The 18,479-nt window shown below is 37.5% G+C and overlaps 1 protein-coding gene across 1 annotated transcript in view; it reads right to left on the minus strand.

The window, feature by feature from the left end:
• Nucleotides 1-18,277, minus strand: part of LOC114278285 (MLO-like protein 3) — a 36,822-nt gene extending 18,545 nt beyond the window's left edge. Inside the window, exons 1-12 of the mRNA XM_082891599.1 lie at nt 17,965-18,277; nt 17,800-17,857; nt 17,103-17,392; nt 16,346-16,462; nt 16,089-16,149; nt 12,352-12,440; nt 11,864-11,938; nt 11,649-11,740; nt 11,097-11,146; nt 7,332-7,372; nt 7,037-7,210; nt 6,435-6,470 (exon numbers count right to left, since the gene is read on the minus strand). Coding sequence (XP_082747725.1) covers nt 6,435-6,470; nt 7,037-7,210; nt 7,332-7,372; nt 11,097-11,146; nt 11,649-11,740; nt 11,864-11,938; nt 12,352-12,440; nt 16,089-16,149; nt 16,346-16,462; nt 17,103-17,392; nt 17,800-17,857; nt 17,965-18,090 — 1,209 coding nt within the window. The 5' untranslated portion in view covers nt 18,091-18,277. The remainder of the gene's footprint in view (nt 1-6,434; nt 6,471-7,036; nt 7,211-7,331; nt 7,373-11,096; nt 11,147-11,648; nt 11,741-11,863; nt 11,939-12,351; nt 12,441-16,088; nt 16,150-16,345; nt 16,463-17,102; nt 17,393-17,799; nt 17,858-17,964) is intronic.
• Nucleotides 18,278-18,479: the final 202 nt, after the last annotated feature.

Raw genomic sequence — 18,479 nt, forward strand, 5'->3', positions numbered from 1 at the left:
TTGTGGGCTTGATACTTGTACATATTCCACCGTTGCAATACAAAGCTTCTCGTTTTCTCAAGCTCGCTCCCAAGCCTTTAAGGGCCAATTAAGCCTTCTAAGACCAAAATAAAGTCTCCAGATTTGGAGCCCCCTTTTGGTGCATGACACCTTAGGGCCGATTAAGACTCTAGATTCGGAGCGCCCTTCGTGGATATCACGATTGGCCAAATTAAAGTCTCCGGATTCGGAGCCCCCTTTTAGTGCATGACACCTTAGGGCCGATTAAGACTCCGGATTCGGAACGCCCTTCGTGGATATCACGATTGGCCAAAATAAAGTCTTTGGATTCGGAGCCCCCTTTCGGTGCATGACACCTTAGGGCCAATTAAGACTCTGGATTCGAAGCGCCCTTCGTGGATATCACGATTGGCCAAAATAAAGTCTCCGGATTCGGAGCCCCCTTTCGGTGCATGACACCTTAGGGCCAATTAAGACTCCAGATTCGGAGCGCCCTTCGTGGATATCACGATTGGCCAAAATAAAGTCTCCGGATTCGGAGCCCCTTTTTGGTGCATGACACCTTAGGGCCGATTAAGACTCCGGATTCGGAGCGCCCTTCATGGATATCATGATTGGCCAAAATAAAGTTTCTGGATTCGGAGCCCCCTTTTGGTGCATAACATCTTAGGGCTGATTAAGCCTCTTAAGGCCGATTAAAACTCCGAATTCGGAGCGCCCTTCGCGGATATCACGATTGGCCAAAATAGTCTCCGGATTCAGAGCCTTTGTGAGAGATGCATTTGGACCACTTCACTGGCCGAATAAATATTCATTGAGAATTGTTCTTAATTCGAGCCGGTCAATGCATGTTTAAACATTTGCACCATGCGACACAAAACTTTCCAGTAAGTTGAAATAATACGTTTAATTAAGCACATAACATTTCAAGACCAAATACGAACATTGAAAATAAAAGAAATTCTATTTGTTCGGTGCGAAGTCTGTTCTCGCGTTCCAAAGTCTATTTATTCGGCACCCTCATCGTCGCTCTTCTCAATTTCGAAATCGGAATAGGGTAAGTAGTGACAATGATACAGAGGTGAAGCCGAATCAATGCCCACGTCTTCGAGAGCTTTCTCGGTTTGAAGGGCCTTGATCCAGCCATGCTTGAATCCACGATTTTCACATCGGCAGACCTCCTCGGGCCGTCCTGAAACCCGACCTTCTCTATCCCGACCTTCAGGCCATCCTGAAACCCCTTTTCATAACCCGAGGTCCGTTGGGTCACTCTCTTCTCAACGACCAATTTAGATTGATTTACTAATCTGGTCAGCCATGTTTTCAAGCGCAAGCGCCGATCATTCTGTGCCTCAGCCAGCCCACGAGTTAGGCCCATTCGGCTTCGCAAGCTCGCGCCCTAGCTAAGGCAATGGTAGATTTACTAATCTAGTCGGCCATGTTTTCAAGCGCAAGCGCCGATCAATCTGTGCCTCAGCCATCCCACGAGTTAGGCCCATTCCGCTTCCCAAGCTCGTGCCCTGGCTAAGGCAGGGGCAGCTTTACTAATCTGGTCGGCCATGTTTTCAAGCGCAAGCGCCGATCAATCTGTGCCTCAGCAGCCCACGAGTTAGGCCCATTCGGCTTCCCAAGCTCGTGCCCTGGCTAAGGCAGGGGTAGGTTTACTAATCTGGTCGGCCATGTTTTTAAGCGCAAGTGCCGATCAATCTGTGTCTCAGCCAGCCCACGAGTTAGGCCCATTCGGCTTCCCAAGCTCGCGCCCTGGCTAAGGCAAGGGCAGATTTACTAATCTGGTCGGCCATGTTTTCAAGCGCAAGCGCCGATCAATCTGTGCCTCAGCCAGCCCACGAGTTAGGCCTATTCGGCTTCCCAAGCTCGCGCCCTAGCTAAGGCAGGGGCAGATTTACTAATCTGGTTGGCCATGTTTTCAAGCGCAAGCACCGATCAATCTGTGCCTCAGCCAGCCCACGAGTTAGGCCTATTCGGCTTCCCAAGCTCGCGCCCTAGCTAAGGCAGGGGCAGATTTACTAATCTGATCCGCCATATTTTCGAGCGCAAGTGCTGATCAATCTGTGCCTCAGCCAGCCCACGAGTTAGGCCCATTCGGCTTCCATGCGCGCGCCCTAGCTAAGGCAAGGGCAGGTTTACTAATCTGGTCGGCCATGTTTTCAAGCGCAAGCGCCAATCAATCTGTGCCTCAGCCAGCCCACGAGTTAGGCCCATTCGGCTTCGCAAGCTCGCGCCCTGGCTAAGGCAAGGGCAGATTTACTAATCTGGTCGGCCAAATACCTAAGCTAAGAGCCGATCTAACCATAACCGAAAGCAATATCATTCATCAACAACATTTTCCTTAGCAAGTTGAGCACAACTCATGAAATTTTATATACGCAAATTACTAAACAAAAAGCTACAAGCCCGCATGAAAATGCCTAGCAAACAACTATGACTGTAGCAACACATGAAAAATACCAAATTAAAAAATGTAAAAATACATTCGACATCCTAAAAACTATATCAGTCGCCCAGATCAGTCATCGGAATCAAACTCCAATGGCTCAACATCCACTTGCTCATATGCTATTGGCATAATCAATGAAACTTTAGCAGCAGCAAGGGCTTTGTGCCAGCCATGTTTGAATCCCCGATTTTCAAACTTGGGGACTTGGTCCAAATACTGGGCGAGTCCAGCATTTTTCCCGGCCTCGAATACTTTGGAAGCCTCCGAGTCAGCTGTTTCCTTCGCCGCCTTCATTTCAGCCAACTCAGCCTCCAGTTTGGAGACCGCCTTCTGGGCCAATTTGAGCGCATTTTCACTCGCCTCCGCCTCCTTCTCGGCATCCGATCTCAATTGATCAGCACTACGTGCCCTCTCCACCTCGGCCTCGGCCCTTGAGGCTTCTTTGTTCGCCTTCAAAGCTTCGACCTCGGCCCTTCTCCTCTGGCCCTCAACTTTCTTTCATAAACGACCAATCTGTTTGATGGCGTCGCAATGTCGACGGCCCATATCGGCTATCCTTCCGATGGTCTGCAAAATAAGAATTTAAAACCACAACTTCAACAGTATTTGGATTAAGTGAAGCAAAGTCCGAATATGTACCAAAAGTGCCGATTGAGCAGCTAGTGCTGTCGCATTCAGATCTAGTTCCACCCGGAAAGCCTCCCTGTCAGATGGCAACAACACGGATGTAGCCAAGCTGAATGCGACTTCTGGATCTTTAAGCGCAGAAGCATCAGAAGAAATCGACATTTTTTTTATCATCGGCTGAATGACAAAAGGAACGATCACATTCGATCCCTCTAATCGAGGACGTTTGCCACCTTGTTCTTCTGAGCCAGCCTCAAACTCGGCAGGGCGTTTCTCTGCCTTTTCCTCAACTTCTTGGCCAGCCTGCACGATCAAAGTAGATTTGGCATTCTGATTTTTTGCCGTCTCCACCTCAATATCGTGCAAGGACTCTGATTCGCTAACAGGCAGGGAGAGTTGAGATTCGGCGACGGGTGGTACTTCAGACGGAAGGGCCTCCGCTCTTCACCGCACGGCCAACCTTTCCGCATTCGCCTTCCTGGCAAATTTTGTCAGGCTTAACCCGGCCATGTCTTCGGGGCCTGCGGCGAGAAGATCCTCTAAGCCGTGAAAAATGCCGTCAAGTGAAAGATCCCCTCAATCCGAAGTGGATGGAGGATCGGCCGAATTCAATACCTCGTCAGACTCGGTTTCGTACTAATCTGATTCGGTAACATTAGCTACATCCCGCTCCGAATCAGACCCTTCAAAACCAACCTGCCTCAAGTTTTTGAAGTCGGATAAAATAAGAGCGATAAGAGAATCTTCACCCTCCGGAACCGGGATATTTTCCGCCGCCGAGAAGGTCGTATATGTCGGCTTGTAACGAAGCATAACGTGGGCCGCCCTCCCTTGTTTCTGAAGACTTCGACGGCTGAAATACTTGAGTGCGACTTTGATATCCGAAAGAACGGCGTCATCAGTCGAAGACAGGACTTTCTTCAAATCGTTCCCTGCACAAGCCAAGCCGTAACATTTCAAAGAAGAGGCTTTACAACAAAAATGAACAAATAATAAAAGCGAGAAGGCAATCGGCCACCTGGCTCGCCCCTCCGTCTAAGAATAGGGTTGACGTGATCCTCCCCTTCGCCAAATTCCCAGTTACCCTGGACAACGAACATAACATCATCAACTCGTTTCCCAGAACTGGAAAGCATAGTAATTAGCTGATGGTCGATATCCTTGGCCCTTAGAAAGAAATGCTCGTGCCGACCAGAAGACTTAGCCAAGGCATAGCAATGCCGGATGGCTGGAATGCCAAGGTTAATTCTAAGGCGACGGTTGAACGCTATAAACCCCATTATAATTCTAAAGAAATTCACATTGAATTGGGAAGGGATTAAACCCCAATGACGAAGCACAGCCCTAAGAAACGGGTGAAGGGGAAAACGGACTCCACCCTCTGCGATTGACAAAAAATGAAAGACAATCGTGGTTTTGTCCTCCCTCTCCATATCAAGAGTGTCGTCTGCCACAAACGACAGACGGACATCATCAGGAATAGAGAAATGGCGTTTAAAGCCAGCAATTCGATCTGACGAGAGAAGGTCTTTTAAATATTTCGCTATACCCAACAGTTTATAAGAATGCCAAGGAAGGAATAAACCAGAAAGAGTCTTCGGAGCAAGGAATGAGAGAACTTACAAAGGATGAAGAGGATATCGGAGAAGAGAGTTACAGGGACGATTCAAAAGGCAATCCAGCAACGAGCGTCATAAAATACATACTCGAAAGGACGTCAAAATTTTAAATCGCAATAAATAGACACGTACGAGGGGGCAGGAAGTCGACACGACAACCGAAAGGGGTGCGCTAAGATATCCGCATGAGGATGAGGCCAACCGCCGAATTTTGGCTCTGACTTTTGAAATTCGGAACCAAGCACTCCAGCCAAACTGTCGTTGGTAAAGTGCTTGGGGGGCAATTGTGGGAGCTGAATAAATAGAAGAGTCGGAAGGTGCGTACCCCAGAAATCAGATATTATTCGGGTTCATATTGCGTGACTAGGATGCTGAATACGTTAGAAAGGCCGAATAGCCGAAGATCAATAGCTCCGAATAAATAAAAGGGGAATGGGATAAAAGTAGGCTCAGGCCCCGAAGCCCAAAAAGCAAGTATAAATACAAGAACCACAGATTTAGAAAGGTATGTAAGAATCACTTCACTTAACTTAGTAAACAAGCTATCCTAAGTGTCTGAACTGACTTGTCCGTCAGAGTATTAATTCCGGCACTCCCGACCGGAGTGTTTGTATCTTTTCAGGTGACTAGTTGAGGATCACTAGCGTCTCCCAGGATCTGAAGAGTATTTCCAAACCACTTCTCTACAGTAGTCCTATTCTTTTCTTTTTATGGTCTACGGAAATATTATTCTGTTACAAAATAATTTTTTGATTTCTAAAAAATAATTTACATTATGAAATTATTTAAATTTTTATTGTATAAGTCATTTTATATTTTTTTAAAATACATACAATTCACTTATTTTAATAAATAGTTTCCTACACCGATTACATCCCTACATAACCATATTGGAACCACTTATTTAGGCCAAGTTTGGGATGTTCCAAAAAAGTCAAAAAGCTAAAAAGTTACTCAAAAAGTTAAAAAGTTAACACTGTTCACCAAAAGTCAACAATTACGGCTGCACAACTCCCAATTCAAATTTTTCCCTACAAATCAATTTTTATAATTTTTTATTACACATTTTCTAATAAAAAGTCAAAAAGTTAACCCAAACATCCATATTTTCAACCTCAATTTTTTAGTCCAAAAAGATAAAAAGTACACTTATTTAGTCTTCTCAAACTTGGCCTTAATATGGTGAAAATATGGAGTTCTGTCCTTTTTTTGTCTATATGGGCTACCATAATTGGTCAAGATCAATGCAAAAATTGATAGGATAGTCACAAACTTTTAAATAATTTTCTCAAAAAAATATCTACATAGATGGATGTGGGTCTCACAAAATCCCACAGCTACCTGTAAAGTTTTTTTTTTTTTTTTTTTTTATTTTTGGGCGTGACTGTCAACCACATGTAAACTTAACCCATTAAATTGTGCCTAAACCTGTCAACGGGCCTTGCTAGGTGAGCCGGTTCACGGCCTAACACGTTAACGCTATATTTAGTTAGGAGATTTAAAAATAAAATTAGAAAGAAAAAAAGAAAAAGTATTATTTACATTTTACCTATCTTTTTAATTTCTCATTCCAAATTCTTCATCAAATCTCCTAATCAAACACAGCCTAAATTAAAGCCTTGCTGAATGGGCTTGGTATGGAAGGGTTAGTGGGTTGAACTGTTGGCTCAGCCCAACATGATAAGATCTTAATCTACTTCTAGACTTAAAAGGAGAAGGAAAAGACTTACCGTTACCCAAAGGAAGAATGCAAGCTCGAATGCATTCTGAAATAATCAGGAAAAAATGTAGCAATTTGTTAGTACTCTAATAATCCAAAACAACTTAAGAAGAGATTTTTGTCTTTTTCTTTAAATCCTCGTTTTAGTTCTTGTTTTTTTTCTATAAATGATTTGAAGCAAATAGAGAAGGAAAAATTACAAATACACTGTATGAGGTTTACATAAAATGTGGATTAGAATTTTTTAATTAACGGAATTAATTGAAAAAATAAAAATTTTAACTGCTCTCCTATACAATAATAAAATTGCCTGAATTATTAATTGAAATATATTTTTGACATCATTAAAATTGTTAATTGACTTGTTGATTTATTAATAAAATAGGTCATTTGTTATGAAATAAGAAATTTTAAGGGACGAAATGTAATTTTCAAAACTATAAGGGACAATTTGAATTTTAAGCAATGCTCAGAGAATATATTGTAATTTACCTAATAGAAAAATATTTATTTTTGTTTTGTTTTGTTTTGTTTTATTTTACAAATTGAAAATTCAAACACAAACCTTAATGCATTAACACAAAGGAGGAATTAAAGTTGGTAGGTAGGTACCAGAAAGAGAGTCAAATGGAGAAGAGTGAGAACAAATCTTGGGCGCCCAAACCAGAAAAGATCATCATGGGGTTGAACAAGAGGGGCTCCTTTGATTACATTGTCCTGATTGTTGAGTTGAAGAGCCATTCTTGCGACTATCACTTCTAGTTTAGTTCCAAGCACTAGCACTATCTACATATATATACATATAAAATTAGACACTTTAATTATCATTGATCCATGGAGAGGAGACAAATGAAACTTCATACAAGTTTCAATTTAGTAGTTTTTGCTGCAAGATGTATATACTTACTAGTAGTGGGATAAATGATATAAAGAGATACACGTGCCAACCTGATTCGATCCAAAAACAATTTTTTAGATCAAACATTCTCATTTGAAAATAAATAACAATAATAATAATAATAATAATAATAATAATAATAATAAAAAGAGAAATTATATTGATTTCCTTGATATTTGAATTAAATACAGTAAATTTTACAAATTTAAGAAAATTAGTTTGACATCCCCTATACATTTACACCGTTAACTAAACAAGCAAAAATACTAATTTACCCTTAGCAAACTCAACATTAACTAAGGGAAAAATAGATATTTTAGCACAAAATTGGCAAAAATCATCGTATTCCATCCATCATATTACCAATTAACTAACAAAAATTGGGCAAGTTAACCCAAAACTGTGAGATTTGATGTATTTAATCCAAAAAATCTTAACCAAAGCCAGTGCTGTTAAAACTTACCATCACCTACTCCACCTACTACATCTACTCCACCTACTACCTACCTACCTATTCTTCTCTTCTATATATAGGAATCATTGTAAACATATTAATACATCAATCAATAATACATCAATTTTAACATGGTATCAGAGCAAGGTTAAGCACTTAGTATTTTTCGTTTCACCGGCGGGCGGCAACCTCGCCTTGGCCGCCCGCCAGACCTCAACCTAGTCCGCTAGAATTTTCTACACATACCTTCACTCTTCTTCACCACCTCGCCGAAGCAAACCCAAAATCGCTCTGGGACATTTCGTCGAACACCATGTCTGCAACAATGATGGGCATGACACACACACAGAGATGAGGCTCGTCATTTCAGATCGTTCATTCGAAGGCCCATTGGTTCTCCCTGCGGACCTCCTCCTCTGGGGTGAAATCATTCTGAATGTTAAATGTTTTGCGGATTTCTTCTGATCATGTCTGCAACTGTCTGGCAGGCTGGCCTTCCGATATACTCAGCGAAATCTTTTCGATTTCGAATCGGTTATCTCAAATCCCGGAAGGATTTAGAGAAAGATCTCAAGGTTTTGCCATTGCAGCTTCCTGCTGATGACAGATTCATATGGACATACACTTCACAAGAGTTTCGAATGGCTCAGGAAAATCGCTTGCAGAAGTTTGTGCTGCCAGAACCGGTTCTTTGCGTCGGTGGATTTTTACAGGTTGAGCTCCTGGGTAGAGTTCAGAAACAAGAAACAGATGGTTTACTCTATATATGTGTTTCTCATGTTAAAGTTGTGGGATGGTCACTGTTTCCCACATTCGAGGCTGAAGTTCTCAAGCCCTCTGGCAAGTTTGTGTTGAAGTATGACCCGGAGGCTCAGAACCGCCCTCCACCACTCTCTCCAAACAGTCAACTTGCAATCCCGGACATGATGCATGCGCAAGACATAAGAGATATGGAGCAGTGGCTGCATATGTTTGGTGGAAATGATCCAGGTTTTGTGTTCTTAAATGATATTCCCCTTGACAATCTCTTTCCCATTAAAACATTTTGACTTCCCTTTAAAAAAAAAAAAAAAAAAAAAAAAAAAAAAACCATTCCCACGTGATAATATTGGAAAGGCATCAACCATCCCCCTCAAACCCATCAGGAAAGCGGCCCAGCTGTTGCATACTTCCACAAACAAATATAATATATTATATAAATATTATGTTAAATATTATATAATATAATATATTATATTTTGATAGCCAAAACCGGCCCACGGTATTAAAAACCCCATACACTCCAAACCAGCGGGAAAATCAAACTTGAATCTTCCTTTACAATGCACCACACCCTCTCTCTCCACTTTATCACATGGGCTTGTCCCCTCTCTCCCCTCCGTTTGATTTCAAAATCAATTATTTTTATTTATTTTCTCTAATTTATTTTTAATCTTTTTCCATACCCAACTTTCTTTATTTTCTATCTATATATCTATCTCTTTTTATTATACTATATTATCCAAACTCAACACTCTCTCGTTTTGTTTTCCCATATATTCTTATTATTTCTTTCTTTTTTTATTTTTTCTTTCACTTTATTCTTAATCTTTTTTTTCATTATTATTTTTTTTGCACAAAAAAAAAAAAAAAAAAAAAAAAAAAAAAAAAAGAAGACGACCTGCACACCAAACTCATTTTATTCATGTCGGGGCTCACCCCGATCACCATTTTACACCACACAAAAAAAAACAAAAAAACAAAAACAAAAACAAAAACAAAACAACACACAACAAAACCAACACAAATCGGAACAGTGGGATTTTTCTTCTCTACTCTGCCGCCGGTCTCTTCTTCTTGCCTCCGTCCTGTGCGACCCTTGACGGTGCTACCTCCGTGTTTCCCACTCCACTGGGCACGATCACTACTCCCTGCTCCTCCACTGCAGCATATGGCGGACCTCCAAATCGGAACATCACGGTAGCCTTCCGCTTCAGCTCCTTATTTTCCGCCTTTAGCACACTTATCTCTGCTCGCGCATCCTTATACATGCGTTGGAGCAGAGCCAGTTGGGCGTTTAACTGCTGCACCTCATTTGTCCTACTCTGAAGCCGGTGCGACAAGTTTGTGACCGCCGTCATGGTTTCCACACATGACTTCAATGTATACTGATTGGCCTCAATATCCGTTTGCACTGCCATTTTTTGCTCCACAGACCGCATCGGAAAGTTCAATGGAGCAAAACCAGAGATGTTTGGTTGAGGTTCACGGGCCACCGCACCAGTTATCTCTCTTGTTGACTCGTTGAGGTCGGGAAAGAGAGTGAGCAGACCACGGGAAGACGAGGCCATTTTCTGGGCAACAGAGTGTTACAGAGTATTACAGAGTTTCTCTCTCAGACAACGAAGAGTTTTTTTTTTCAGAGGTTTTTAGCAAGTTTTTTGTCTCAGCCTCTGCCTCAGCCTCAGCCTCCGTCCTGGTTAAATAGCCAATGCAGACACGCGCATCGTGCGCCGCTCGGCGCTAGACGACAACCTGGGCGCGCAAGCCAAGTCACGCGCATCGCCATAATGTCCGGTATACCTTTCTATGGATTGGGCACGCCTTTTGATGGCACGCCTTTTGAAAGATTGGGCACACCTTTTGAGGGTGCGACTTTTACATCGGTCCGACATGACCCATAAACTGTCCCAACATTTGATTCCGGTTAGCTTTTCCAACGGTCCGACATGACCCCATAAACTGTCCCGACATTGATTCCGGTTAGCTTTTCCAACGGTCCGACATGACCCTATAAACTGTCCCGACATTAATTCCGGTTAGCTTTTACAACGGTCTGACATGACCTCGTCAACTGTCCAGACTTTATCTGCTACAACGGTCTGCCACAACCATCCAGTGTCCTCTACAACGTTATGACACAACCATCCAGTGTCCTCTACAACGTTATGACACACCCATCCAGTGTCCTCTACAACGTTATGACACAACCATCCAGTGTTTCCTATCATCTTTTATTTTATGTATTAGTCTATTTTCTTGTTTTGTTCCTGTCTCCAAACTCAAGTTGGTTAGTTCCTATCCCCCTTGCGTTTGCGGGGGGCTGTTAAAACTTACCATCACCTACTCCACCTACTACACCTACCACCATCTACTCCACCTACTACACTTACTCTACCTACTACCTACCTACCTATTCTTCTCTTCTATATATAGGAATCATTGTAAACATATTAATATATCAATTAATAATACATCAATTTTAACAAGTGCAACTTACAAAATAAAATAAAAGATTAATAATAAAATAAAGGAATTCTAGAAGAAAACCATATACTCACCTTGAACAACCACGAGCATAAAGATGACAACTATTAACCACAAAAGTGGGCTGCCCAAGACAAAGACAACACACTATCAGAGTAAGTTAGATTGCTTTTGGATCATGAATTAGGCTAAAAATTTAAAAAGGAAAATGGAAAAGATGAGTGAATTTTTTATTTACTCCAAATAATGCTAAAAAAAATAAGTATATATATATATAGATTTAAATTTGTTCTAGCATGATGTACGTATATTATATCATAATAAATTTGAATCACACAATTCATTTTCAAGATACTTTTTCTGGCTGATGAGGTTATGGCATCCTTACTAGTGGCAAGATGTACGTAGTATTATCTTTAATCTTTGAGATTGTTTTTGTAACTCAACTAAAGTTGCACTGTTAAGAACGCTAATGACAAGCTTTACTAGTGGCCCAAACCGTCCTTTCAAAATATGTAAATGAAATATATGAAAGGGGTATATAAATTATTAATTAAAACGTTTAATTATGTTGTTTAATATACGATGACATCCATGAAGAGCAAAGAGTGAAAATAATCTACAACCTGATACTGACTATCACTTTAAAATCTTCTTCCAAGGATCTCTGTATGTACTTCTGGAAATTGAAGTTGTTGTGCCTCTCAGACAAATGAGCCTTGATTGTGAAATTTCACAAAATAAAATCACATGGTTAATCAATCAAGAACTCATTTTCCATCACAATTTTTTGATGAAATCAATTTGAAAATTAGGAAGATTAGAATTGAGAGACCATTACCGAGATAAAACCGTGTCTCAAGGTGAGGTAATCAACTTTCGCCACTGACTTGAAGAATTGTCTGAAAAAGCATTTCTATACAATTTCACAGTTACTTATTAAGTACCCAAATGCAAATCATCAAAACTATATTACTTTAAAAGGACAATAAGATCGTGTTTGTTTGCTGAATTATTTTTTCAAAAATTGAATACCATAGGAAAAGAGTTAAATTACGTGTATGCATAATGAAATAATAAGGAGACGATTATTTTAGAATGTTAGATCAGAAGAGAGGATAATTTGAAGTGGAGGGATTAATTGATGCCATGGGGTGCGATTAGTTATCCCCTAGCTCAATTAATCCCCCTAAAAAGGATAAAAGCCAAATCTCAAGATAAGATATTTTTGCCAAACAATAGACAAGAAGTTCCAATCCCTCCTCTTTAATCTAGCAAACAAATAACCCATGCCATATAGGGAGAGGTAAGATATAGACTATAACTTACAATCCACAGGTGAGCTGTTGAATCTGTACAATGCGTCATGTGACGTCTCCCAAATGTTGTTTGTCTAGTGAATCTAAATCGATTTGGATCTATTAAACAAATCATATATTAGAAGGGGAAAAAAAAGCTAGATTATTTTGTTTACGATATTGAAATTGGAACTTATGTATATACAATATTCATTTGGGTTAATTAAGCAGGATTTAACTTGCTCATGTTACAAGCCTAAATAAGAGCAAATTCTATCAAAACTAGCTCTAGAAAGCCATATAATGCATAGCTAGTTGATATTATATTAGGTCATGGCCTCCAAAGTAAGAAAACAGTAACTTGCAACTTATCTTGCAATTTGCAGGGTTGATGATATTTCCCAAAGAAAAGTAAAACAAATTTGAGTTACACTATGAAAAGTCTTAAATTCACATAATTTCAAAGTAATTTACCATTTTAAATTGAGTCCACCTATCCACCAACCAAGTTATTATTCATCTATGAGTCAAAGTTTGTTAATAAAACACAAAGTTTAAATTAATTTAAAATAATAGACAACAATTATAGGTGGAATCAACACACTATAATTTTATACTACAATTCTAGGGGGAATCAAAACACTAAAATTCTAGGCGCACGATCACGGGTTCGATTCTCCGTGGGATTAAACTTGGGATTTAAGCGGGAGCCGCGACGATGAGTTGCTGTGATTGCTATTAGAGGATTAGTCGGACGGGTCAAAAACCAGAGCCCGGATACCTCGGTTATCAAAAAAAATAATTTTAGACTAATCAGGTTTGGTGTTTTGTTCACAGACTCCTAAAGAGTGTGACAAATTAATTTTTCATGAAATTTAGGCCTTGTTTGTCATAATCTAAAAAAGTCAAAAAGTCACTATTCTATTTAAGTCGCATCATCTTATTTAAGTCAGATCACCTCTCTACCACATCACTTCAAACTCAACCCATACCCAACTCATATTTCATAAAAAGTTAAAAAGTACACTTATTTAGATCATTCCAAACCACCCCTTAGTATAACAATACAACTCAAAAAAAATTATTTAAAAAAGTATTTATAAAATTATATCGATAGACTTCAATCATTATACGTCTTATTTTAGAATGAATTTTAATACAAAAATTGTGGATAAATAATATTTTTAAATTTTGTAAGAGTCCTTATGTGAACATTGACCGGACCAGCTTACCAAAAACATTAACGTGAAGACCTAAAATTCTTCAAATAAAATAAAATTTTTGAAAGATAAAGAAATAGAACTCTATCTCAGACCAGTGAATTAGTTTCTACATCTAATATTACCTTAATAAGTAAATTTCAACACTTTTGAATATCTTAGGCTTGATTACATAAGTACTTATGCATGCAAAAAGACCGCCCAACCAACGAGTTTCATTTTGTTCGAACTTTCAAAATGTGTGAATGAAATACATTTTTTTATTAGTTTAAAATAATAAAATCTCCAATTTTAGATGAGATTAATACACTTTTTAAAGAGAGTACACTGTTTTAGACAATAATAATGATACATTTACCATATTTTATATCACACATTGTACATTAAAAGGTGGGAATGGCTATTTTTTTATACCATTATTCTCCTTGATGTATTTTGTTAGTGATCTTAACACCTCATCTGATAAACCTTACAGTGAAAATCATCTGTTTAAAAAATTAGATTCATCGAATATCGATTAATAGATGAACAAATCATATTTTGTTTTATAAAATAGATGGTTCACGTTTAAATAGTTTCCGTCCATTTTTAAAAACAAAATGTAATTTGTGCAAGTGCATTAATGTTCAATAAAATTAAATTTTTGCACAACTCATCTTTACTGTTGGACTTACAAGATAAACGGTACAAATTATCATTTTGAGCTGGGAATAAGGCCCACAAAATACAATATGAATAAAATGATATGAAAAATAATGAAACAGAGAGAAATCATATGAGAAAATGGAAAGCATAATAGCATTCTTTAGACAAATTAAAATATTGTGTTTTGTTTCCATTATGTAAACAAATTCATTTTTTTTCCAAAGAATTGATATGCATGTTTTGGTAGAAGAGAGTTGTCCATGGAATTGGGATGCTGCTGCGCAGCCCGTGTAGTAGCAATTATTGTGCGGTAAAATAGACCCATTTTAGAGCTCATTTTGATAATTCGAATCGTTCACATTTTAAAATATATCAAGTAGAACATGCCTGCAAAATATCAAGTTAATCAGATATTGTTTACTTATTCATCCACTCATATTTGTATTCATTTTAATACTTTAAATCACAATTATTATTTATTTTTGTAGATACAAATGTGAGTGGATGAATGGGTAAACGATAACCGATTAATTTGATTTTTTTTCAGGCACATTCTACTTGATATATTTTAAAATATGAACGGTTTATTATTTATTTTTGTAGATACAAATGTGAGTGGATGAATGGGTAAACGATAACCGATTAATTTGATTTTTTTTCAGGCACATTCTACTTGATATATTTTAAAATATGAACGGTTTAGATTATCAAAATAAAACTCAAAATGAGTCCATTTCACTGCATAGTAATTGCTCGTGTGTGGTTCGCGTAGCAGCATCCCCAAATCGAGTTGTCCATAGCGCAGCAATATGGCACTGCAAAGTCTACAAAGCCGAAAAATCACATGGAAAATGACCCAAAAAATACATGGTAGGGCCACCTCTCGTGCAAAGAAAAAACCCTGGCCTGTATACATTATTTTTTCTGCTTTTTTTTAAAATTTTATTTTTAATATTAATATAATTTTTCAAAGTTCCCAAACTTATGTTGATTAGGTCAATTTGCCGCTGTGACCACTCTAGCCTATGTGGTTAGCTTTTTGGTCATCAAATCTCTTCTAGAGAGGAGATCTTGGGTTTCGCTTTTAGGTGTGAAATGAGAGAGTAAAATTTTCTTACAGCGTGTATGGATGTGAGTTTCAACTCTTACAAGGTGTTAATTTAACAATTAACTACTGACTTTCGCCGATCAAAAAAAAGAAAAGAAAAGAAAAAAATTAATTTGAATCGGAAAAGTTTTCAACAAAAAAGTATAATGAATTGTTTGGATTATCGATTTATATATGATCCCAACTTAAGGATAAATTACATTAATATTTAAAAAAAAATGTAATAACTACTACAAGGATATACTTATATCAATTTCTTTTTCTTTTTTTTTTTAATAAAGTTAGAGTGATAGGAAAAATACATGGTGTGAAGATACCGGATAAAAAAGGTAAGATTATTCACTATAACATATAAGAATTGTAGGTATCAAACTTTTTCTTCCTCAAGTGAATTTTATTGCAAAAATTATTAAGAAACCAATTCTAGTCGTCATGTGAGTCATCTCGAGAAAAAAAAATTACATTTAGTGACAATTGTAAAATATTGCTAATAAATGTAATTTTAGAGACTATTATGTTGTATTGAAGGGTTTACTTTTTTAGACAACAAATTTAGTCCCAAGACGATAGTAATTTATTAGTAAATGTTCAATTTTGTCACTAAAAATATAATAATGACAATTTTAACAACTAAATTTGGTAACAAAACATTAGAATAAATTTTTGAGTCATATTAAAACAAGTTATTTTTTCAAATTTTCTTAGCCCTAAACACAAAAGTAATTAAATTCATAAATAATAAATAAACGTGAAACTCATTATTTTATAATATTTTTTTAAAGTTTTTAGACATACCATTTGCAGCTTGGTACTCAGTTGTTTGAGTTTCTTTCTCCCAAGCTTTCCAACGCCTCATCTACATGGATTAAAAACAAATAAAAACGAAAACAAAAGGGGAAATATAGAAAAATTTTAAGCACATGAAATTCGATTACAGAATTAAATATGATTATGTCTATTTCTGTAATTGGATTATGTGCACTTAAAAGAAATGAAAAATGTATAGCCAACGATGGATGCTAAAATTTGTAGTGGACAATATAGCTTGTTACCTTGAGCCTACCCAAAGCCATGGTAAGTACACTATAAACAATTTGCATGACTGCTAGCACAAAGAAGAATATGTGAAGCTGGTGTATCCCTTCTTGTGACACTAGTGAAACCTTTCCCTGCAAATTTCAGTGGGTAGATATTAACTACATCTTTACAAATTTGTCCTTTAAATTAACGAAATTCAAATAAAATTATAAATTAATTTCTCCCTTTATATTAGTATACATAGATGCACCATGATCCAATAACTGCCACATGTGAATAGGTTGAAACCTGCTTGGTTTGTTTTTCAGAAGAAATTTTCTATAAGAATTCTAAGAAAATTATAAATTAATTTGGTATAAATATATAAAAAAAAAAATACTCATAATTTGGGGTACATAAATATTTTTTAAAAATTTTGAAAATATCTTTTAGATGTTTATTTTTGTCATATTAATCCCTATTTTTTAAAAATATTTTTGAAAACAGATTCTGAAATCAAACCAAACAGAATTTTTTGAGCTTTATAGAATTGAAGAAAGGAATAAATTGAAATTTGAAAATTTTTACTAAAACAGTCTTTTGGAAGAACAACTACTTTAAGTATAAAGTTTTAAATTTTAAACTAAATTAATTGAATTTTTTTTGCCAAACAAGTTGCGGCAATTTATTATCAAAAGTGTTAGTAACAATATATAATATTAATGTCATCATTATACTTAATTTTTTTTTTTTTTTTTTTTTTTTTTTTTGCACAGCAGAAAAGGAACGTACTTCAGCTGTGCATTTATCAGTACTGTTAACTGCACCCGCATCCACATCATCCTCATCCAATCCTCTACGTGGTATTGTCCAGAGACTACCATTATACAAACCCGCCACCGAAAAGTTCAAATTTCTGATAACTCCGACTGTAAAATGCTCCACCGTGGTGGTGGTTTCCGCCTCAGTCTCCTTTCGACATGGAAGCATGATGTCTGCAAGCCTAGTGGGTATGCAGATGTTGGAAATGGACTCTTGTGTTACAGCTAGTATGAGTGACATGAACCCTAGTAACATAAGCTCTGCAAAAACAATTCCAAAAAAAACATAAACAAAATCTAAATCTAAATCAAACATGGTATAACAGTTCTGCTACAGGCACAAAAATCAGACACAGAAATTAACATAGAATTCACACGAATAGACAAAATTTTATAGGATTTATTGTTTGAAATCTTGTTTGTTTACATACATTCTGTGTCTTTTTGTGACAAGTTTATGTGTTCTAAGATTTTATAAAAATTGAAATGAAATAGTCTGAGAACACAGAAACTAATCAGAGAACGGACAAAATCCCCTCACGAGTTGAGTCCCACCCTTTTTATAGGTCTCACGCTTGTGTGAGAGAGTTGAATCTTATTATGTTATTGATTTTTGTGTAAGTAGAAGAGCTGTATTGAAATCTCTGGACAGTTATTTATTATCAAACCAGATTTGAGCTTTTCAACAGCATCATAGAGGGCAGACTTCCGATTTCTTTTGAGCCACTGTACCAATTAGAAGTATTGAATCAACATCTGTTTCATTCAACAATAATCAAAGTAACAAAGATATATGTGTGTGTGTGTGTGTGTGCGCGCGCGCGCGCACTTACTTTGGTGATGAGATGGATGGAGTGCTCGATAATAATGGAGATGGCAATGATGATGAAACAGACAGTGGCGAAGGCCCATGTCGGAGTGTACTCAAGAGACTGACCGGATGTACCTCCGCCTGCCATGATCTTCTGCTGCTGCTGCTGCTGCTGGTGGTGATGGTGGATGAAGTGGTGGTTGTTAGTTTGCCTTCCTATGGTGTGGAGACAGGATCAACATTGGCGAGATATGACTACAAGAAGAAACTAGAGTCTTATATGTATTTATAATTAAAAATGGCTTTTGCTTTCCTCTGTGTGTTTGGGTCAACCTTTTCGGTCAATAGCTCTTGATTCAATTTTATAATTAAAAATCTAATAACAATAATGTTTAAGTGATATTGGTTTCAATTAATTTATCACTCTAGATTTTGGTCTACTATTTTTTTTTTTTTTTTTTTGGTTATGTAAATAGTTAAAATAGGAAGGAATAATAATAGATTTCAACCGTGCTGGGACCCCAGTGGGGGGTGACA

This window comes from Camellia sinensis, chromosome 10 (genome assembly GCF_055761805.1).
Source record: "Camellia sinensis isolate YWXY chromosome 10, ASM5576180v1, whole genome shotgun sequence".
Taxonomy (NCBI): Eukaryota; Viridiplantae; Streptophyta; class Magnoliopsida; order Ericales; family Theaceae; genus Camellia; species Camellia sinensis.